Source organism: Cyphomyrmex costatus, unplaced genomic scaffold (genome assembly GCF_001594065.2).
Source record: "Cyphomyrmex costatus isolate MS0001 unplaced genomic scaffold, Ccosl1.0 scaffold75, whole genome shotgun sequence".
Classification (NCBI taxonomy): Eukaryota; Metazoa; Arthropoda; class Insecta; order Hymenoptera; family Formicidae; genus Cyphomyrmex; species Cyphomyrmex costatus.
The window spans coordinates 728,731-752,582 of NW_017280322.1; the positions used below are offsets into that span (position 1 = coordinate 728,731).

The 23,852-nt window shown below is 31.6% G+C and overlaps 5 protein-coding genes across 7 annotated transcripts; 2 read left to right on the forward strand and 3 right to left on the reverse strand.

Annotated features, from left to right (window-relative positions):
• Window positions 1-3,544: 3,544 nt before the first annotated feature.
• LOC108780916 (developmentally-regulated GTP-binding protein 2) lies at window positions 3,545-5,504 on the reverse strand. The gene is made up of 5 exons (XM_018548755.1): window positions 5,308-5,504; window positions 4,839-5,146; window positions 4,316-4,746; window positions 4,028-4,229; window positions 3,545-3,871 (listed from the first exon to the last, which is right to left on the reverse strand). Exons 1-5 carry the CDS (start codon window positions 5,369-5,371, stop codon window positions 3,785-3,787), a joined length of 1,092 nt encoding a protein of 363 aa, XP_018404257.1. The 5' UTR covers window positions 5,372-5,504; the 3' UTR covers window positions 3,545-3,784.
• Window positions 5,505-5,803: 299 nt separating this feature from the next.
• Window positions 5,804-8,749, forward strand: eIF3l (eukaryotic translation initiation factor 3 subunit L). The gene is made up of 3 exons (XM_018548765.1): window positions 5,804-5,875; window positions 5,990-7,447; window positions 8,567-8,749. Exons 1-3 carry the CDS (start codon window positions 5,855-5,857, stop codon window positions 8,699-8,701), a joined length of 1,614 nt encoding a protein of 537 aa, XP_018404267.1. The 5' UTR covers window positions 5,804-5,854; the 3' UTR covers window positions 8,702-8,749.
• Window positions 8,750-10,329: 1,580 nt separating this feature from the next.
• Window positions 10,330-14,976, reverse strand: elg1 (enhanced level of genomic instability 1). 2 transcript variants are annotated; one of them, XM_018548717.1, is made up of 7 exons: window positions 14,896-14,976; window positions 14,289-14,621; window positions 13,687-14,207; window positions 13,227-13,543; window positions 11,861-13,013; window positions 11,294-11,708; window positions 10,330-11,103 (listed from the first exon to the last, which is right to left on the reverse strand). In XM_018548717.1, exons 2-7 carry the CDS (start codon window positions 14,586-14,588, stop codon window positions 10,339-10,341), a joined length of 3,471 nt encoding a protein of 1,156 aa, XP_018404219.1. In that variant the 5' UTR covers window positions 14,589-14,621; window positions 14,896-14,976; the 3' UTR covers window positions 10,330-10,338. The 2 variants fall into 2 exon arrangements, with proteins under 2 accessions (XP_018404219.1, XP_018404220.1); XM_018548718.1 differs by having other exon boundaries at window positions 14,289-14,670; window positions 14,896-14,927.
• Window positions 14,977-15,795: 819 nt separating this feature from the next.
• Window positions 15,796-18,099, forward strand: LOC108780950 (ALG1, chitobiosyldiphosphodolichol beta-mannosyltransferase). Its single transcript, XM_018548799.1, has 6 exons — window positions 15,796-16,072; window positions 16,211-16,553; window positions 16,628-16,824; window positions 16,919-17,092; window positions 17,642-17,756; window positions 17,842-18,099. The coding sequence occupies exons 1-6, from the start codon at window positions 15,796-15,798 to the stop codon at window positions 18,059-18,061; spliced, it is 1,326 nt and encodes a 441-aa protein (XP_018404301.1). The 3' UTR covers window positions 18,062-18,099.
• A 2,149-nt stretch (window positions 18,100-20,248) lies between these two features.
• Window positions 20,249-21,801, reverse strand: hoip (NHP2-like protein 1 hoip). Of its 2 annotated transcripts, none has more exons than XM_018548774.1 (2): window positions 21,511-21,801; window positions 20,249-20,817 (listed from the first exon to the last, which is right to left on the reverse strand). In XM_018548774.1, exon 2 carries the CDS (start codon window positions 20,815-20,817, stop codon window positions 20,437-20,439), a length of 381 nt encoding a protein of 126 aa, XP_018404276.1. In that variant the 5' UTR covers window positions 21,511-21,801; the 3' UTR covers window positions 20,249-20,436. The 2 variants fall into 2 exon arrangements, with proteins under 2 accessions (XP_018404276.1, XP_018404275.1); XM_018548773.1 differs by lacking the exon at window positions 21,511-21,801 and adding an exon at window positions 21,071-21,454.
• Window positions 21,802-23,852: the final 2,051 nt, after the last annotated feature.

Sequence of the window (23,852 nt, forward strand, 5' to 3'; positions counted from 1 at the left end):
TCTGATTCTATTCTATTTTTTATATAATTATTATTTTTCTCATCATATAACAAGTTAAACTTTATTCTATATATTTTAAAATATATTTTATACATTTCTACTTCTAATTATTTCTTTATAAATAATTTAACTGTGTCAAATATTACAGTAAATAAGTTTTACAGTAAAGCTGTACTAGCTACATTATCTTAGCGATAAAAAAGTACACTTAAAAAAATTTTCATATCTTAATATTTTAAGATTTTCAGAATTTCTAAGAATTTTTTAATTTACTAATTTTTAAATTCTCTCTTTTCAAGATTACGTGAGTGAGCATTATTCGAAGTAAAATTTTGCGATAACTATAATTACATGAGAATATATTGAGAGAAAGAGTATTATAAATGCTCTATCTTAAAACAGAGATAAATCAAGCTCGCATTAAAAGATCATTGTCACTCTCGCTCCTTCTGGTGAAATGTTATAATATTTCCTTTGATGACGCTGCTTATTTGATGTGCTACTTTCGTCATAAATAATGCATTACTCAAATCGACACTGCGGATATTTCGTTCGCTCTTGAAACGACTAATTAACAACAGTTGCTTCGCATATGGATGATTGGCGTTGTTTAATGCAAACGATCGCGGATATAAAATGATTACACTGATTAATTGAACAATCGTATTTTATGTGTTGGACATATCCATCGAAAAGGACTTTCTTACGATGATGTGAATAAATGTTCAATGTCAAGTTGACATTCTAGAAATTATACAAGTTGAGTGCTCTCTGTGATTAATCAATAATAAGACAACTCGAAAATAAAATGGGTAATTAACTTAAAGAATGTTTGTTAAAAACGTTAAAATTTATAAAAAAGATCTTAATTACATGAATAATATTTTTATTTTATTTTACCTAGATTCATTATAATTACTTATCTCGATTAGTTACTTGTACTTTTTATGTCTCATAACCATAACCCGTAATTTATTTGTATATATAGCTTTAATATTTTATAATATTTTGCAATTAATAAGATAAACTTTACATAAACTAATAAATCCATCTAGCGATATAGAACAGAGAGCGAGAGTGTATAGACTCGTAAACTCTTCTCTTCTTTAAGAAGATTTCATTTACGGTTAAAGCTTTAAATCAGTATAATATTTAATATTTATGACCTATATATATAATTCTAATATAAATTTTAGAAAATTATCTAAAATCTAAATCTCTTGCAAAAAAAATAAGACTATACTAAACTATTTATAAAAACTATCAGGATCAAGTCTGATATAAAATGCCTAATCAACTTTTCGTATCTTTTATTAGATTATACTTGCTGTAAAAAATTCTCATATTTTTATAAATATTTTTTTACAAATCTAGCATGTAAATTTTAAATACATTTTAAATAGTGCTCGATCGATTTCCAACGATATTTTTTTTTGTTAATCGGATAATAATCAACATATTCAGCCATATTATAAAAAAACCTTGATTCTGACTAGTGTTAAGGATTAAAACGAGAATCACAGAAATGAAACGTTCGCCTCGAAAACGAGGAGCGAAAGCAACGCACTCGATCGTCATCGGACCGGTCGATCGTCTAACTGTAAATACCGAGCAACTTCTTCCTGCGGATGGCATAGTAGTAGCTACTGATGGATCGATCATATACCGCCAGCATCCGCTCTGTCTAATGCCCGAAGCGACGACGTTGGATTTTTATACGACACGTTTGTGGAACGCCGAACGATTTCACGCCTCGAGACAGTCGAGATTACTCCCGATACTCTTCGTAGATCTAATACAAACAATTTTTCTCGTTCTCAGAGTGTTTATCATATTATATTTCGTCTGCTGATTGGAAAAATTCTGATAACTCTCAAAGATGAATACTCACAGAAAAAAAAATAAATTTTTTTTTTCTGTGAATATATAGAAAAACCTTTTTTTTATTCTTCATTCGATAGTTTTTGTTAATATCGAACGATATCTTATTTCTATTGTTATCACGATAAATGATGAGAATCTATAAAAGCTAGACAATAATAGAGCGCGATTGCACTTGAGTAACGTAGATCTACGAGACGAACAATAATGATGTTTAATAAACTCACAATCGGGTTAATCGTGATAGCATCGCACATCGATTAGCTGCAATGATATCAGAAAGATTAATTTCAAGATCATTATGTGTTGTGTGTGTAACTATAATACTGCAATTGTTCTTTTCATACACTTTTTAACTATTTCTGGCATTTAAGTGTTAAGCTCAAAAAAGCATTGCATGTATCATACTATATTATAATATATTTTTATTATTACACATTTATTGATTCTTAATTGATATTTCGAAATTTCCTTAAGTGATATTTATAGATCTGTACTTTAAATTAATAAATTTTTTTTACTTTAAGTTAACGTAATTAAACAATTTTTGTTCATTTGGTAGGTTAAAATCAAAGGAATGAGATTATTATAATTTAAAAATATGTTGATCATAAAAAATATTTGTTGTATGTATATAAACAATTTTTTATAATGTAATTGAAGAAAACATTCGCATCTCTATTAGACAATACAAAAATTAATTAAAATTAACTATCTTTGTGTAAAGAGATATTACACATTAAGAATATCATCATCTATATTTAATCGCTATATTTAAATATCTTACTCTGAAAGTTATACAACTAAAATATAAAATAAATCCAATACCAGATATTTATTGATATTTTAAAGTATTTACCTCTGAGTGCGAACGCACACAATTTTGATAATAAAAAGAAAATTGAGAACATATATATTCAATAGAAAACTTCTATTATAATGAACTGATATCGAAAGAAATTTTTTAAAATTATAAGAAAACTATTAAGAGAGGTCTGATTCTTTTTCATTATTGTATACATATATCAATTGTATAAAGAGATAAAATTATCTTGCACATTATTAAATTTTTGCCAAGGCGAAAACGTATTTGAATCTAGCACGGAATCCGCCACCAAGATAATTTCCTAGATAATAGTGGGTGCGTGAGTAACGACGTTATGATGCGAATTGCTCGTTCGCGTGGATCATCGAGTTCTCGGACTCGCCGACTCTCCATTCTGGCTGGAATATGGGATTTGGTGTCACAACGAGACAGAGAAGTAGTCCGCGGCTACGTGAATTAGTAATCAGGATGTGTGTCTCGCGCGAGTGGCGAACGCATTTTCGTATACGCACGTCCGCAAAGAGGGGGCGAAGAACGGGGAAATGAGACAAGTGAGAGAGTGTGAGGAGAGAGAGAGAGAGAGAGAGAGAGAAAGAAAAGATAAAATAAAGAACAAAGTGACGGTACGATTCACACACGCATTCCTCACACTGTCGTCGTGCCACAGGAACGCCATTCATTATTCATTGATTTGTGCGCAAGGATTGAAAACAGCTGCTCAAATTACTGTCCGAATTCTTCGATTGGAAAAATTGAATTTTCGCATCCAGCCTGATTATATATGTTAATTAAAAATTATCCCTGTATAATAAATAATAAATCTATATATTTCCCTTGTACTTGAATAATTAACATGAATTACATTTGTTCTTACAAAGTTTATTGGAACAAGATCTGCAAACCATACAAGCTTCTTAAAATAGGTAATTCAAATACATTCATCCTAAAACCGTGGAATATTACGGTTTATCAGTGCAGTGTAGTTTGTTCGCACTTTTGTTGTACATGAAAGGCTAAGTAAGGCCTATATTGCTATTCACATTTCTTCACGAACAACTTTAAAAATTTTGTCGGAATTTATTTTTTCATTATTTGTACAACATCCTCATCATGCATCACATGTTGTAGTCCTACTCGTTGAGGTGAATATTTCGTACTTGTGCCCTAAAAAAATATGTAATATGTACACACACACGCACATACACGCACGCGCGTACGTGCACGTATTTAAAAATATTAGATTATGTTTTTAATTACACTGTTAATTATATCCAAATATAGTATACTGATGTATATAATTATGGATAACCAGTAACTTACCCATACAAGAGCGTATTTGAATTGTTGGGCAAGAGTACGGTGAATTGCATGACAAACGTGCTCCACTGTCACTCCTTTCCTTAATATTAAACCACCATCAAAATCAGGTGGTTGTCCGGGTTTTTTTGTGTATACCCTTATCAAACTTAAGTATTCCCATAGCGTTTCCAGCAGAAAGTCTAGATTCAATTTCATATTACAACTGAAAAAAAATTAAAATTATGAATAGTAAAAGATACTCAAAAATAAAAATGTAAAAAATATTCTTGAATGTGTTTTATATCTTACCTAACTACAACACTATTAGGTTGTCTAGCGATTCGATCAACTTCTTCTATCGATATTTGATCTATCTTATTATATACATAAAGGCATGGCAAGTATACTCGATTCGCGTTAATAACGTCAATCAATTCATCCGCACTGTAATCTTCACGGAATAGCACTTCGGCATTGAAGATTTTATATTCATGTAGAATCATTTGAACTAATTTTTCATCTACTTTTGTCAAAGGACACGTTGAGTTAAAGGCTAAGCCACCACCTTTCTTTACTTTAAAATATATATTCGGCTTTTTCTTATTGAGTCTTATCCCAACTGATTCCAACTCTTTTTCTAACAATTGTCGTTGAACATCTTGCTTGGTTGCATCTAACATCATAAGTACCAAATCTGCCGTTCTAGCGACAGATATGACTTGCCTCCCTCGTCCTTTTCCCTATTTCAAGAACACAATTCAAAAAGATTATCTAACATAATAATGTGAAAGTAATTTTGTGTAAGATAATTATGACAGTTTCTATAATTTACTTGTGCTGCTCCTTCGATTATACCAGGTAAATCCAGCAATTGAATATTGGCACCTTTGTACTCTATGACACCGGGGATACATGTCAGGGTAGTAAATTCATAAGACGCAGCTTCAGATTGGGTGGCAGTTAAAGTACTGAGTAGGGTCGATTTGCCAACCGACGGAAAGCCAATTAATGCAACTCTGGCATCACCAGATTTCAGCACATCAAAACCTTCGCCCTTCTCAGACTTCTTCGTCGGTTCTAGAAGCTGGGACCTGTACTTGGCGAGTTTCGCTTTAAGTAAGCCCAGATGGTACTCGGTAGCTGTAATTAAATTTCACAAATGCAATTTTTGGGTTACATTTAAATTTCTTATCTATTTGTGTCTTATCATTTAGTTACGTGTCACAGTTACAAAAATATTGAGAAACAATTCGGAAAGATAGGTTAAGGAAGCAACGTGACAACATCGGTTCAATACTCACCTTTGTTCTTTTGCGTGCGAGCAATCTCCTTCTCAATTTCGGAGATCTTTTCTAATATCCCCATCGCGATGTTAAAACTCGTTCACAATATTATTACATTTACTAAGAAGTCAACAAACAGGTTCGACTGACGACAAAAATAATTTTTAGTAACAACTGGTGACAATTGAATTGACTTGACAATGACAACAGCGCTGATCATCTGACTAAAGTTTAAAAAGGGCGTTCATAAACTTTAGTAATAAGTAAACTAAGGTATATACATAATAGGCGCATAAGCATAGTGCATAAAGGTGCCTTTTCATGCTTGCTCGACGCTCATTTTCAGCGTCAAAAGAATCACGTGATCACGGATGCTTCCAACAAGCGACACAGATGACACGGTGTGACATTTTTTGATAAATTTTGGAACACAATTAACGGAAGTTAGCGGTTAGCCCTCTGCACAAATAATCGTGAACTACATCGCTGACTCGTGGTCGCTCAGTGACGTGCTTGTCGAGGAGAGGTTACGTTTCTTTCTTTCGTTACATTATTTCTATCGAAAATGTACGACGACTATACCGAGGTATACATCCGCTTTTGCTTATTTTTTATTTCACAACATCGAAATCTCAGAATATTCATAATTCCATCTTTTATTCGTATTTAATCTAATTAATGTGCATTTATTTCTCTTCAGTATGACGCCTACGATGACTATGGGCCGTCAGATGTGCATGATCAGTATGATCGACCGAGCTACCGGCAAGTGCCCGAAGTGGTGCGCAATTTCTTGGTATTTCTGCGCAATTGCATCAACGAGGGCATGATCTTCGAGATCCAGAATTTATACGAGAACACATTTCCTAAGATCTCGGAACAGCTATTTGATAAGTCGCCATGGCCAGATGCCTCGACAATTGCCCACATTGTTGACAATGATGCAGTATTTCTTACTCTTTACAAGGAGCTTTATTATCGTCACATATATGCACGCATGCAGGGTCCTACACTGGAGCAGCGTCTTAACTCCTTCTATAATTACTGTGATCTTTTCAATTTTATTCTGCATCCTGATACTCCAGTGCAACTAGAACTGCCTGATCAATGGCTATGGGAACTCATTGATGAATTCGTTTATCAGTTTCAGTCTTTCGCTCAATATCGTGCCAATCTGTCTAATAAGACGCCAGATGAGATTGAGAATCTAAATGCGCATAATAAAATTTGGGATGTTCTATGTGTATTAAATGTTTTGCATTATCTGGTTGACAAGTCAAAGATAAAAAGCCAATTAGAAGTATATGCGAGTGGTGGTGATCCAGATTCTGTAGCTGGTGCCTTTGGTAGGCACTCTTTGTACAAGATGCTTGGCTATTTCTCGCTCGTCGGTCTTCTAAGATTGCATTCTTTATTAGGTGATTATTATCAGGCCATCAAGGTCTTGGAAAATGTAGAGCTCTATAAGAAGAGTGCATATTCCCATGTACCTGGCTGCCAGATTTCGACAGCATACTATGTAGGCTTTGCCTATATGATGATGCGCCGTTATGCAGATGCGATTAGAACATTTTCTGGTATTCTGTTGTACATTCAACGTACAAAACAGTTATTCGCCACGCGTAGCTATCAGAATGATCAGATCAACAAGCAGACTGAACAGATGTATCATCTGCTTGCCATATGTCTGGTTCTACATCCACAGTGTGTAGATGAGGGCCTGCAGCAGGCTCTGCGAGATAAGAATTACCATGAGAAAATATACAAGATGCAGTACGGTGATCTCACTGAATTTGAAAATTGTTTTGTGTTTGCATGTCCCAAATTTCTATCTCTGACATCACCGAATCCAGATAATCCTAATGAAGACTATGTCCGCGAAGCTATCAAACATCAAACACAAGTATTTATGGATGAAGTGGTCCAACAAAAAATGTTGCCGACCATTCGTTCGTATTTGAAACTCTACACGACGTTGCCGCTTAGTAAATTGGCCACATTTATGGGAAATACTAGATCTGATATCGAAGGATGGGATCTCGACAAGGAAGTAAATGCATTAACGATTCATTTATTATGCTTCAAGCACAAGATGAAAAATATTGTTTGGACCAAAGGCACATCAGGGCTAGACGGAAAATTCCAATCCGGTTCTGAGGTAGTTATTTTATTAGTATTGAATATTTTATATATTTAAAAAATTTAATTATTACGTCTTATTATTAATTTCGAATAAATTTTATATATATAAAGATACACACTAATAACTGTCGGCTCATATTGGCATTTTATACACTTTTTTGAATTTATTCATCTGAGTCTATCGATTATCTTGTTTTTTAAAAAATATAATTTATAAACAATATTCAATTAAAAAAACTGTCAATGTAACAACATAACTAATACGAATATGAAGCTTATAACAGTCTAGCTTGGATCTTAATTGCTTATATATAATTTCGCGTGAATTTATACACTGATATATGTAGTCTTCCTAAACTGTGCACCGAACAATTGTTGGTCTTGAAACGCATTTCTAATAAACTTCCGCAGTACTATCACGAATTAAATTAACAATTTAATAATTAATTGATGCTCTTTTTGGTATTTTATATCGATGTTAAACTATATTAAAATCTGAAAATAATAATTCTTATTGCGAAAAATATTACCTCGGTCGGGAGTCGAACCCGGATCGCTTGCTTTACGCGCAAATGTCACTTGCGTGATCCGGGTTCGACTCCCGGTCGAGATATTTTTCGCAATAAGAATTATCTTCAGATTTTAATATAGTTTAACATCGATATAAGATGCCAAAAAGAGCATCAATTAATTATTAAATTGTTAATTTAATTCGTGATAGTACTGCGGAAGTTTATTAGAGTTGCGTTTCAAGACCAACAATTGTTCGGGTCACAGTTTAGAAAGACTACATATATCAGTGTATAAATTCACGCGAAATTATATATAAACAATTAAGATCCAAGCTAGACTGTTATAGGTTCCGTATTCGTGTTATAATTTATAAAACATATTTAAACAGTTTTTATACTTTTTCTGCTTTTTTTAATTCATCACTTTTCCTAGTAAAAATAAGTTATATTTTGAAGAAATTTGATATGTATTTTTTACTTACCACAAGTCAAAGCACAATTCAATTTACTTTTTCGATTGTTACCATTAGTTGATGAAACTACAGAAATAGGTATAAAAAAAAAACTATTGAAACAGAGATGCATATTAAAATATTCACAGAAATCGTTTCTTTTTCTTTTAGTTGGATTTCTATATCGATCATGACATGGTTCACATCGCCGATACGAAGGTAGCACATCGTTATGGAGACTTTTTTATTCGTAAAATACTGAAGTTTGAAGAATTGAATCGCAAATTGCATCATATAAAAATCTAACTATATATTATCACACAATTACTAAACATCTTGACAGTACATTCGCAAAAGAGAAAGAATAAAATTTTCAGAAATAAATATTTATTTCTATTAAACACTTGTCATAGATATTCCAGTGACCATTATAATAAAGTGTATACAATTATAAGTTTGGCAGTATATTGTAATGCACAATGTACAAAAATCCACATTTATATTCAGTGTTTTACGATTTTTTTAGGCATTTTTACAGTAAGCAAATAAAATTGATTAATCGTATTTAGTGCTAAATAAAAATATAATATAAATATAAACTTGGAAAGAAAAGGGCACTATAGAGGAGTTAAGCGCAGATAACTTTACGCACAAACGCTGATATATATAAAACAAAACTTATTTATTATAATTATACTTACATGTTTCATTTTTGAGCCTTCTTCAGAGAACAATGCAAATTACATAAATAAATTATAAATAAAAAATAATAAAAAGGATCAAGTGATGTTTAATCACACATTGTGAGCTCTCCCACAACCAAGAATAAAATCTGATGTTAATTCCATCTTCCAGAACATATTAATATATTAATATAAAGGGAAATAAACAAATGATTAAAGAAAAAAGAGAAAAAATGAATGCTGGAACTAAAAAATTCTGGGTTAATTTCGAAAATAGATTTATTATAATTACAATTATTCTACCAGAAGTGAGGAGACTCACTACGTTCACAACGATATCGTATCGCAAACATTATTCTCAATATTCAAAAACCAGCCTTTAGAATAATTTAGGCCAATCAGTCTCAAACACACTACATAGTGAGTTACTTTAATTGTATGACGGTATTAAATTGAAATTATCAAAAGTACAAATATCAAATGCTAAGATTCAGCTACTGTGCACAAGCGAGACTGACTAGGACTCTCTTTCTCTTCTTTTCTTTAATTATTTATATTAATATGTTCTGGAAGATGGAATTAACATCAGATTTTATTTTTTAGTTGTGGGGGAGCTCACTTAAATGCCACTTGATTAAACATCACTTGATCCTTTTTATTATTTTTTATTAATAATTTATTTATGTAATTTGCATTGTTTCTGAAGAAGGCTCAAAAATGAGCAGAAACATAAGCATAATTATTATAATAAATAAGTTTTGCTTAATATATATATATATATCAGCGTTTGCGTAGTTATCTACGCTTAACTCCTAGTGTCCTTTTCTTTCCAAGTTTATATTTGAATTGTACAGGAGTTTTTGTTATTGAAAAATTATATACGTTTTAAATATAACATAACCTGTGAAAAATCAATTTTTACGAATAGATTTCCTCTGCTACTATAAGTTATTTTTAATGTAACTTTTTATATATTCAATTTTTTACACATACCAATATGCTTGTATTACTGAAATATAATAAATTCAATTACAAAAGAGAAAGAAAAATCGTAAAGAAAAAAGCACAATAATACTACATATACTTTATATCAAACAAGCAACAAAATATGTTAAGACATTATATATACATAATTTTCTAATTAAACATAAAAATATCAAAACTCTGAAATATCGATAAATTAATTACAATTTATAGAAAAATTAAAATTCAGCAAAATCATCATCGGATATAAAAATATATATAGTTTTCTCTCGAGTATCAGTCAACAGTAACGTTTTCTATATTCATGGATGCAATTTTCTTTTCCCCCTTTTGTAACATTCTACATGCAGTAGCTAAAATATTAGGTTTCATCGACGCACTTGGCACTTTTAGACTGTGCAGATAATGGAAAAATCGATTGCCTCTTTTGTAATTTGTAGTCGAGCGAGATTCCTCTGCTCGGCATATTGTTCGCGCGGTTGGAAGATAATCTAACACCATGATTCGTCGATCTAAACAGGTAGATGTGACATGCGATAGCGCTAGATCCACTCCTTGTTTTAACTGTTTTTTCAGAATAATATTACTTTGATTTTGCACACAATCGTTTGCATCAAAATCTTTATACAGTATTTGATTGTTTATAAAATCCGCTATATCCGCGTTCAAATCATGCAAAGCGGAATAAAAAGACATGTTTTCAGCTAAGGATAAATTAGGTTGCATCTTCTCCTCTGACATATCTAATGTCGTATCTTCAACATCAATTAAAGATGACATTAAAGATAAACCGTCCAAATCGTCTGCTAAATTGTTCAATATATATGTATCCTTTGAATTTTTTGTATTTGTAATTTTCTCCCTCTTTGTCTTGTGCTTCTTGTTTAGCTTAATCGCAGGTTTGTACAAATAGCGTTGCATGTCCTGCCAAAGCAACGACTTCATGGTCATAGATTGTTTTGATAACACCGGTAGACCTGACAATACTAAATATTGCAACTGGAGCAATGCCTGTCTTAAGTCGCCTTCTTGCAGTAATTTCTAAATAAAATAAATTCTTGATTTAATAATAGAAGAGTGTGAAAGATTGTACAATTTGTACAACTTCATTAGAATATTTAAATTTTTAACATTATGACTTTTACATTTTTATACATTATTTCCAAATTTCTTTTTCATTAAAAAACTTTTCTTTAGAATACATTTATATTTTAATTTAAAGATCACTTACCATTAAGCAATTACGCGGAATCCTGTAATTTGTTTCTGCCAACACAATTAATTCCAGCAAGATAAACACTCTGTTACCACTTACTTTATGAAAGTAAACTTTGTTTTGTTGTGGTGCCATTTTATTTAAATGAGGACACGTATTTCTACATGTCATAACAATTGGTCGTTTAGTGTTCGATGCTAATTGATAGACAGCAGAAATGAATCCTTCATCCTCTTCAAAAACAAGATCAATATCTTCTAGAAGAATTAGTGAATTTTGCAATATTTTCGAGGTTTTGTCTTCATTCGTGATTTGTTCGAATGGAGATTTATGTTTATTTTTTTTAATTCTATGTGATTTTGTAGCTTCCTCTAATTCTTTTAAGATTTTCTTTCCAGTCCGCTTGGAAGATGCATTCACTTCGATTACGCTGTAAAAAAAATTTAATTTACTTTAAATAAGATAACGTGTAAAAGTAAAACTTCAATTTACTTTAAAATAAGAAAATGTATCTGAATTTATTTTAATATATATTTAAAGATTGTTTTGTATACATTTCCTTTGAATGAAGTGATTACCAACCTATAGCCAAGTTCCTCTGCTATCGCATACACGCTTGCGCTTTTTCCACTACCGTGCGGCCCTAATAAAACAGCAATTTGATTATTTTCATTGTTGAATGAGGAACTACAATCTGAGGAATAAAACTCATCACCACTACTGCCATCGTTCTCCTTTGTTAAAGATGCTCTCCAACCATTCAACCAATTCTTTAACTTACTCGCACTTTCTTCATTTCCGACTATCTCTTGCGCGCTCATCGGTTTATATTTGTATGTCCATGCGCAATTGTGCGATTGCTTTTCCTCGGTCTCAACACTCTCTGTTAACATTCTCTTTTGTTCTTGCGCTCGTGTTTTTCTACCTTTTGAAGATGGCAAGTTTTTTTTTAAATCTCCCTTGATTGTTGATATAGTCTCCCACATTCTCCGAACATCTGGATAAAGCTTCTCGATTTCTGATAGCACTTGCTCCACATTTTCTTTCGCGGGTTCTTTAATTGTTTTAATTGTTCTTGATGTTTTCCTACAATTAGTAATATATTTATAATTACTAATATCTATCGAAGACAAATATTTTTTCTCAATTTTCATCAAAAATTTATGTTCTATTTCAGATTTGATTGAGTCCAACTTATCTTCTAATTGTGTAACATGACTGATAGTAGGAAATGGTAATACAGATATGCCATTATTTACTTTATGGTCTATATTTTTGTTTTCTACATCAATTATATCCGATTGTAGGAATAAACGTCTTGCTGCTGTGACAGCTGAATCTATTTTACGTCGTTTAATGAATAAAGGTGCCAGCTTTTCATTCGGTTTTCTCTTCAGAATATTCTCATTGCTAATTTCGTTGGTAATCTTGCATTCGGAATCATCAGTTACTATAAATATTTCACTCATGTTATTAATTTCCTGTTCTTTTTTATTAGCTCTGTTTGATTTTTTAAAATCAGTATCTTCATTAGAAGCATCTTTGATAATGTTTGGAATGTTGCTATCTTTTATAATTAATTCTTTTTTTTCCTTGTTTTCCTCTTTTATTTTAAGACGTCGATTATGATTCTTCATACAGACTTCATTATTTTCTACATTCACAGGCTTTTCAGATTTATTCGACCTACTCAACTTTGATTTGCTTCTTGGTAAAAACAATTCATCATCGGTATCTGCAAATAAAATGATCAACGTTAATTTTACAGTGTTATTTTAAAGGTAGATGCTTGTTCAAAAGAGTATTAAAATCAGCGATCAAAGTGTGAAAAAATAATCATTGCCATCAACCAATTAACATTGGGAGACTCAATTACGCTTTTCATCATACATATGAAATATATAATACATGTACATTAATGTATATATATTAATGATAATTATGTTACCATATAAGGAATCGTTATTTTTAGAAGAATGTAACTTTATGCGCAAGGACCAACGAGGTTTTTCTCTTTTCTGTTCATCTTGTTTGACCTTTTGTAGAGAAAATAAATTCTCAGACTCTATGACGTGAATATCATTCATTGTAGAAAGATCTAATTCTGACTTTGAACATTTCTTGTTAGGATCTTTTTTATTTAATTTAAGGTCCCTCACACACACAGGTTCAGTATCAGAGTTATCAGTTCTATGTACATCTGCTTTTACAATAAAAGTAGATACACATTTTGCATCCTCACTTGTCAATCCCAGGGGTAATTTGCTGTATGATAAAAATACCAATAGTATAATTTAACAGTATAATATATAGGTTATAATTTAATTATTAGTATAATTTAACAGTATAATATATAGGTTATAATATTATATATAATTAAACAGATAATTATAATATTTAGATACTACCTAAAATAATTTAGCAAGTTTCCAGATTGTTTATTAGTCTTTATTGATAATTCAAAACTGTTATCCTTTTTATGTATGTTACTTTTACTCTCGCCTTTAAAAAACCTTATACGATTTTCAATATTCTTTTCTATTTTTTCACCCTCTTCAATTTCAGCTATTTTCTTTTTCGAAAATCCTCTTTTATCAGCTAAAGCTATGAGCTTATCTTTGCATCTGGATCTGAATTCTTTTGATTTTTCTTTACTCTCACTGTCGTCTATAGATTCTTCTGGTGGTGATTTATACTGTATTGGTTTACTACGACTCATCAGAACCTGAAAAGCATTTGATTCTCTCCGTTGAGAACCAATTCCATCATAAAATTCTTCGTTTAAATCGGTCTCATCATTACAATTAATACTATTGTTAAGAGAACTAGCCAAATTCACAATAATCTGTTCATTTAATTTTTGTTCTTGCGAGATATTCCTTGTTTCTTCAGACTGATTTTGATTTATTTCCACAGTGGATTTTGAATGCTTAAAAATAAGAAAAAACGTAGAAATTTATCAATAAACTGACATCTCAACTGTAATTCTTCTTAAGATTAAAAAAAATACCTTCTTAAGATGACGCTTTACATCTGATTTTGACGTTCCACTTTGCAAAGTCTTTTGACCGTTGTTTATCTCGCCGTTGAATGGACTAGGTGTTTTGTCGATTAAATTGCTCTTAGTCTCAATTATGTCACACATTCTGCTTGAAGAACCAACACTTGATATCCGGATCCTCACACGCTTACGTTTACCTGTTGCAATAATTTCTTCTTGATCCTCCTCTTTCACATTGTCTAGATCAGTATCGGTCTCCTTATCAACGATATTCTTGCCATTGTCAAAATATTGCTTGATGTCTTTCATACTTTGACCTCAGTATCCTTTTTCCTGTTTTATCTGTAATTTCTCGATCCGTTAAGAACGTAATACCATTGTTCTTCTCTTTCTTCGATTTCCGCAAAAGTTCTCGAAAGTAGTGGAAATATTCCAATGATGAAAAATTAACGGACGTTAAAAACGAAATGATTCGGTATGCACATCAATGACGAAAATGATATGCACATGCACGGTGTCGACTAATAAACGACAAAACTCGTGAAAATATTACTTTCGCGTTGCAATTTCGAGTAAAATACATAAAATATTTATATTGTTCGTTTTTGGGTCATACAGTGCAACACAATATCAATCGCATGTTTGCATGACACGACATGATCACGGCTTCCCGCCTTTTTAACATATCTTTTAAGTCTTTTTATTAATAGGCTTGTTCTTTTTAGCTCAACTTTTGCACCAGTTCATCTTTTTTCCTTTTCTCTTCTTCTGGAGAGAAAAGGAAGAAAGATGAACTAGTGCAAAAATTCAATTAAAAAGAACAGACCTAAATACTATGTTCCAAAACTCATTAAGAAATTCCATAATTTGCATTTATTCCAGTAGATGGCTATCTTTTTCTTAAGGCCGCAGCACACACTTTTGCATAACGCATAAAGCCCAAAAAGGGAGCACAGACTTTTGCATAAAGGTACAATTCCATGCTGACGCTTGCTTGACGCTTATTTTTAGCGTCAAAACAGATCATGTGATCAAAATTGATGCTTAATATTCGTCAATTTGTATCACGTGATCTGTTTTGACGCTAAAAATAAGCGTCAAGCGTCAGCATGAAATTGTACCTTAACGCATAAACCATATACATAAAGAATTTGATTGGTTCATTGACTCATGCATAAAGCGGGGAGCACAGACTTTTGCATAACGCATAAACCATATACATAAAGAATTTGATTGGTCCATTGACTCATGCATAAGAAAATGGGCCAATGAAATTCCTTATGCACATGCTTTATGCGTTATGCAAAAGTCTGTGCTCCCCGCTTAAGGAAATGGGCCAATGAAATTCCTTATGCACATGCTTTATGCATTATGCAAAAGTGTGTGTTTCTCGCCATAGGCTTTAGTAATATTAAGTTTTTATGTTGCCCCTGTCTGATAGGTTCGCTTCTAATGGCTGTACCCCCTCTTAGATTTTCTCTATAAAAGAAAAAAAGAAGAAATCGAAATATTCGAAATGTTGATGCTATTATTGTTGCTATTCCCGCTGATTCTTTTCGTTGTGCGCAAATTCTGCCTGAACAAATTAAAATCCGGCAATAATGTTTGCGTGTTGGTTTTTGGTGACATTGGCAGAAGTCCACGAATGCAATATCATGCGATTTCCTTCGCCCGGGAAGGTTTCATCGTGGACGTTGTAGGTTATCCTGGTTCGCCACCAATGAAGGAGATCAGCGAGAATGCGCGCGTGCAGATCCACTACCTGCGACCGCCTCCTTCTGAGTTGCATAATAGTACGAATTGGATATTGTCATCTTTTCACAGATTTCCTTATGATACATTTTATATCATTCACTTTCTAATCTGTTTCTCTATATTTTTGTATTTGTTTATAGATTTTCGTAACAATTGCATTCTTGTTATTATTTCAGAATTGCCACGTCTTTTTTGTTATATAGTAAAAGTGATATGGCAAACGGTTAATCTTTTATGGTTGTTACTTCGTAAACGTCTATCAGATTCAATAATAACACAAAATCCACCTGCAATACCAACCATTCCAGTATGCTGGTTTTATTGTCTTCTCACAGAAGCACAATTTACGATTGATTGGCATAATTACACCCATTCAGTCATGGCATTGAGCTTGGGAGAAAGCCATATCTTGGTTAGATTAGCAAAAAATATTGAGACGATGTTTGGTTGCAGAGCAAATCATAATTTCTGTGTCAGCAAAGCAATGAAGGAAGATTTAGAAAGCAAATGGACTATCCAGTAAGCATTAGTTATTATATTTATATATTATATTTTAAAACAAATTGTTTATTCGATAAGTTCTTTTATTACAGAGCAAAGGTCTTATATGATAGACCAATAGATAAATTCCATCCAATAACTTTTTTAGAGAAGAATGAGTTTCTGCAAAAATTAGCTGAAAAATATAATATATCAGTACCTTATTTACCTAGAAGATCAGGTTTTATTGTATCTAGTACTAGTTGGACTGAAGATGAAGATTTCTCAGTTTTACTAAATGCATTACAAGGTATATGTTCTATTAAGGATAGATTTGGCAATCTTTTACAATAATTTAAAAAAATTAAATTTGTAATGTTTTTTTCATATTTATATTTTTTTAGAATATGAGAACGCATGTGAAAATAGTGAGTTAAATTTGCCAGATTTGATTTGTGCAATAACAGGTAAAGGACCATTGAAGGATTTTTATATGGCTATCATTAATTTAAAAAAATGGAAGCATGTTGAAATAAAGATGCCATGGCTTGAGAATGAGGATTATCCCAAAATATTAGGTATTACACATTTCATATCTCTATATATTGTTGCTAATAAAAAATGACATTTTTCAACCTTGCTGTTCGGATCTATTTGATTCAAAATAAAATTTATTTTCTTATTAATATTTTATTTAAAAACTTTTCTCTGATATTTTATAACTCTATCTGATTAATATGAGTGTTAATGTATGTGAACATTTTTTGTCTTCAAAACTTTTTAATCATAATAACTTAAATGATATGATATCAAATTTTATTGGACATGAAAGTTTAAACTAATAAATATACTGATGAGAACCTGCCATAACGGTCAAACTAAATGTCGGTTGTTTCTATATATTACGTGTGAATTTATATACTACATATGTAGACTCTTAAATGTACGCCGAAATTTTTTTTCAGACTTACAACGCAATCTTTAGTAAACTACCATAGTACTATCACAAGTTAAATGATATGATCTTATAGTTTTGAATAGACTGACAGAATTAATATAATACAATAATCATTTTTTATCAAATATTTATATAGAATTACTTTAAGTACTTTTTATTTTTAAAACAGCTAGTGCAGACTTAGGTGTGTGTCTTCATATCTCATCAAGTGGATTAGATTTACCAATGAAAGTTGTTGACATGTTTGGCTGCCGTTTACCAGTTTGCGCATATGATTTTAATTGGTATTAATATGGTTAATATAATTATTAAAATTATTATATATATTCAGTCTGTTTACTAAGAGAAAAAATGTATTTTATTGTTTAGCTTATCCGAATTAGTAAAACACAATGAGAATAGTTTGGTGTTCACGGATGAAAAGGATTTGGCTGAACAATTGAAGATGTGGTTTCAAGATTTCCCCGAAAATAAGGCACAACAACAATTACGTGAAAAATTTCAAGAGAACATGTTTACATCTCAGCAAAATGATAATGATTGGCACAGTAATTGGAAGCTCAATGTGTTGCCTTGTTTTCAAAAGTGACTTTAATTGTATTGTTCCATTGTATTTTCAGCATAAACTGGAAGTGATAATTATTTATTACATTAATATATAAGAATATTTGATTACGTTTTATAATGTATAATAAGTATAAGATTTTTATTTGTAAAAATGTAGATCATTAATGTTATAAAATTATATTTGATTTTAACATTTTTATTTTTTTTCAAAAGTAGTGAACCAAGAACATTATAAAGTTACAGTTAATTTTCTTGATGTTATTTTCATTATTGTATGTTTGATATCTTCAATTTTCTCTGAGAAATAAGAAGATCCAATCTTGATCGCAATAACACTTATACCGGTAGATATACAACATGCTCGACCAAGTTGTTCCTTCTTACATGCATAAATGTAAGGTATCTTGTAATCTTTTATCTCCGCTAATTTTGTCAAACGTGTGAGAAAGTTCAATGGTGCCATCAAATGAGTTGAATTTTCAGCAAGTACAATAAATTCCACTAAATTTCGTTCCATCGAGCTTATCACGTCTGTTAATCCGATGAATAACATATTTCTCTCCGTGTAATACATTTGTCGAATCAATGTTAGTAATTCGTTACATAATTTCTCTGTTACAGTGAGGTCAGCAACACAGTTACATTCTTCAGACTGTGCAAAATTAAATTAATAAGAATTAGTTTAGTGTGAACACTTAAGAAGCACAGATTTTTTGTATAACGCTGTAGGTATAAGAAAATCAACTAATCAAAGTTCTTCATTTTATATTCTGCTTGGTTGAGTCTCTTACATGTTTTATGCTAAAGTTTTTGCTCCAGCTTTACGGTGCGATTCATTTGACGTTGCATTATTGATTAAAATTAAAAAAAATTTTACAAATAGATTAATCAGACAATGCTTTAAAGCATTTGTAGCGTTAAATAGATCACACTCTTAAATGTATGATAACTGTTTTTTCTACATTAATATATTAATGTTAACTTTGGAGCAAAAATGAGGTCCTATTTTGGAGTAGATAGATGTAGATAAGTTATCTCTAAGTTGATAGGTATGAGATAATTTACACCTATTTACTTCAAAAAAGAATCATATTTTTTGATCCTCAGTACAATACTCCTACAATGATTAAATTGTTCAATTATATTTGGAGTTTTCATTTTTGTAATATGTATATATAGTGTGTTTTATTTTAATCGCTCTAGAGAGAGAGAGACAAATATCTCGAAAAATATGGAAGATACGAAAAATTGTTTCAGACAAAGGTTGTATGGTTTCGAGGGGGACATATGACGGTGCCATTAATTTGACCTTGAATAATTGTATGACGGTCACATAAAGGCCACTTTTAATTTCTTAAATAGAACGCTTCATTTTGCATTTTATTTTCTTATAGTTTATATATATCTCAAGAGCTTTCCGAAACACTATAATTAAATATTTTTTCATGACGTACTTTTCGAGTTATGAGGTTTGAAAGTCACGTATGTGCCGGCATTAGCATTACCCAACATGTTTAATGGACGGCTAAAATGGACCTGTTGAATGTTGTTCAAGATCATGGTCTGGGGGTCAATCACGTACTTTTTCCCCTAGGGCGGAAATGTGAAAAGTGAAAATTTTTTGCATGTATGTGTGTATATGATCATACATACATTCATAAAAGTTTTCACGTTTCCGCCCTAGAGAAAAAGTTACGTGATTGACCCCCTGAATAACATTTGTCTAATGTTTAACACTCTAGGTCAAAGTCACTGGAGGTAGTAATTCTTATTTTCATTTTTACGTATAAAAATAAATTTTTAGTGCAAAAATGAAAATAAGAGTTTACAACCTCCAGTGACCTTGATCTTGACAAATGTTATCCTGATCATGATCCTGAACAGCATTCAAGAGGTTTTAGCCATCCATTGGACACTTTCAAGCATTATAATTTGAAAAGTACTTAATAAAAAATATTTTATTATAGTGTTTTAGAAAGCTCTCTCTTTTGAGATAAAGCTATAAGAAAATAAAATGAAGAATGGGGTGTTCTATATAAGAAATTAAAAGTGATCTTTATGTAACCTTCATACAATTATTTAAGGTCAAATTAATATCATAATCTTATGTCTCCCTCGAAACCATACAACTTTTATCTAAAACATTTTTTCGTATTTTCCATATTTTTCGAAATATTTGCCTGGGGCGATTAAAATAAAACACATTATATAGAAAAAACACAAACTTGTTTTGTTCGACTTTTTATTAATGCTTTAAGTTTATTTTGTATACAAAAAATTCCGTACGTAAAAGATTGAATATTTTTTTTTTTTATAAATAGTATAGTAGCAATAAAGATTTTACGTTATGTGTCACTAATAATGAGGTATTAAAATTAACAAATAGATAGATGTCATCTAGATTAAAAGCCTCTCAATCTCTTGTTGTATGGCCTTGATCTGTGGTTTTAATTGTGAGCCTTCATTGACCAATACTGAACAGGCTACCACTGGTCTTGAAACTCCACAAGCTCGTCCTAGGGCCTGTTTGCTCCGTACGAAAACATAGGGTACATTCTTATCTTCGCACAATAATGGTAAATGGAGCAGGATCTCCAATGGTTGGGTATCTGCAGCCATCACTATAAACTCAGACAGGCCACGATTCAAGGACTTTGTAGCCTCGTTTGCACCCTTCTTTAGTTGACCATAGCTCAATGCTTGCTGTACCAAATTCAATATTTTTATAGTTAGCGATGCATCCGCTAGTGGATATGCCTTTGGCGATACTTCATCCATCTGAAAAAGAAATCACACTTATGTATGTGAATGTATACAAATTTTTTAAGGCTCATATAACAGAAGTCTGTGGCCGCTAATATTGGCTAATATAAAGATTTATTTTCCAGAAAGGACACTGTATAATACAGTGAATTATTTTATCCTTGTTTAACAACAACAAGAATGTAATGATTCACTGTGTGTGTGCCTTACTGGAAAATGTTCTCAAATATACAAACAACTCGCGATATTTCCACGTGGGAAAACTAACCTCAAACAACAGTAGCACTACGGAGTATTAGGAAAGAGTATCGACACTATCGACTCCTTAGCTTTTTCGTTCTAAAAACGATCCTCAATTTGTTTTCACCGATAGGAGGCGTTGTGTAGTTGAGGACCCGACCGTCTTCCGTTAGCGCAAATATTATTGGAACTAGTTTGTCTATTTTTACAATTTATTATTGCACAGCACTTTTTCACCATGTTTTATTGAATATTAAGTGAAAATGAGTCGCAATACTCCCATGTACCACACACATGTGGACATGGTTCCACCTCCACAACCGGAAGAAACGGGTTCTCAGCGATAGAAGCGCCACGAATTTCTTACCGCTGCGGTGCTTACAGTAAATTGCAGAGTCGATACTCCTTCCTAATACTCCGTGAGTAGCACGCTTTGTGATAAAAGACAAATATTGCGAAATTACTCACTGTATAATCGCCAGTCGAGCTTTCTCTTCTTCTTCTTCTTTAATTAATGATAATTTAAGATATTGAATAGGAGGACGATGCGCGACCAGATCACGTCCAAAAACTTTTATTCCGAATTTTATGCATGAAACTTTTGACGCCCCTGACTTTCACTGAAATGGAAGCAGTGCGATACGACACCAAAGATGGAGCAAATGCTCGCATCAAGTAATCTCTCAGTAATTTCGCGAGAAAGTGCCGAAACGGCCGAAACTGCCGAACGGAGCAGAGCAGAGCAATATACTCCGCTAGGACGGGAGGATGAGGAGGGGGCAGGAAAATGCGTCTGCGCAGAAGTCGCGAAAAGGCGCCGAGTTTGAGATTAGAAGCATTTATTGCACCATGATTGCAGGCATTGCTGAAAGTTAGAATCAAGCGACAAATAGTATCTGAAGGACTAGAGATAGCTTGCAAAAATCTAATGTGACGGTCCTCCTCATCCGAGACGCGATCGACAGCCCGCCGCAGATAAAGGGCTTTGGAATTAGTTTTTGGACAGTCATATAAATGAGATGTGAGAAATCCCCTGATGTGAATACCCGCAAGTATATGGAGGGATTATCAACTAAGTTTTTCCGAAATAGACTAAAATTAGTATTATAGTGGTCACTGCGCAAGCGGTTGATCATAACGATCGCTTTTCTAGAGACCTTTTTGCGGTAATACCAAGGTTCCGAGGACTTTTGGAAAATAAAATGTCTCAAAAATACTTATTAATGCGTAAGCGTTATTTATTTTTGTGAAATTTTATTTAATTTCGTTTGATTATGTTACCGTGTGTGTGACACCAAAATAATAAAAAAATATTAAAATTCCAAATCTTAATTCGAATAAATATTTTTATAGGTTAATTGTTACAATTACTTGCATTCTTTTCAATCGTGTGTGACAAAAAGAACACACGTTCTTCTGTTAGGAGGAAAATGTTTACTATTTCTTTTATTTATTATATATTAGAATAATTAATTTAAATATAAGGTAACATTATCCTTGTAGGAAACTTACGGAGACATTAAATTTAAATTTTAGAATTTGTGAAAAATAGCGAGAGAATTTATTTAAAAAAATGAATCGCGTATTTTTTCAACATTTTGTCATTCGCATCAATTTGCATTTTATAACGCAGTATTAGAGCGAGTTTTTTAATTCATCAATCACAGTTAAAACTTTGTTTCGCAGACGCTGCATTTGCGCATAATGCGATTGATCAATCGATAAATTGAAAAACTCACTCGTAAACGTTTGTTTGGCATCATGATGTATGTACCCTAGTTTGCTCCTTATTTGATCTTTTAATTATTCTTATATTGCAAAAGATATATCAATATATCTCTTGTGTGCAATATTAATATAAGAGAGAAAGGAAGAAGAATGGAACAAAGAAATGTAATAAAATTACTTCGATTTTTAAAACTAACTTCCTTTATTCACGCTGCCATTTTATCCGCATTCTTATTGTATCCAATATGATTAAAATTTCTCAAACTCTCATCAGCCACTCTCTGCTCTTATTTCTAACTATGTACTAAAAACAATTTCACGTACAAAAATAATAACAATAAGAGATAATAAACAACAAAGATTCAATAACATATAATTCATATTCACATAGAAAGTAAATACTTGTCTATTTATACATATATGGATCATATGCAAAAAATACTAATTCTGATGGTCCTGCATATTTCATGTTTATACATATCAAAAGGCATTCCTACATTTCGGTATTTCGCTTCGCTACATAAAATATTTTCAGTTCAAAATATCGTTATCGGAATTACGGATATGCAATATACGTGTGTTATAATATAGAACAATTGTTACATCATGTGATAAACTGTCGGTAATATCCGAAATAGAATATGTACGTGTATTATTCAGAACTCTATGACTTTATATATAAAAAGTCTTCTTAAAGTATGTATTACAACTTTAAGTGAGCTTAATCTCGATATCTTTCAACAATTTTCTATTTCTCAATGTAATATTTCTAAAGATTAAACAAAAATTGTTTCCAAAGTGTTTATTTATTCGATAGTTTGATTACCGAAATATTTTGACTGTTAAAAGCGAGACCTTTATTTGAAGTCTCATTGTTCCGATTATTGTATTTGTTTTATCTCGATCATTATTGACGTTTTCTTTTTTTAACAATTTTCCTTCGATTTATTTTACGTAATATATTAATCTTAAAGTACTTTTTTTACTTTCACTTATCTAATTATATAAAACAACGATACGCACTGTTGTAAGTAAAATAATAACAAAAAAATTAACTTGATGTTAAGTTTATCAATGCATTG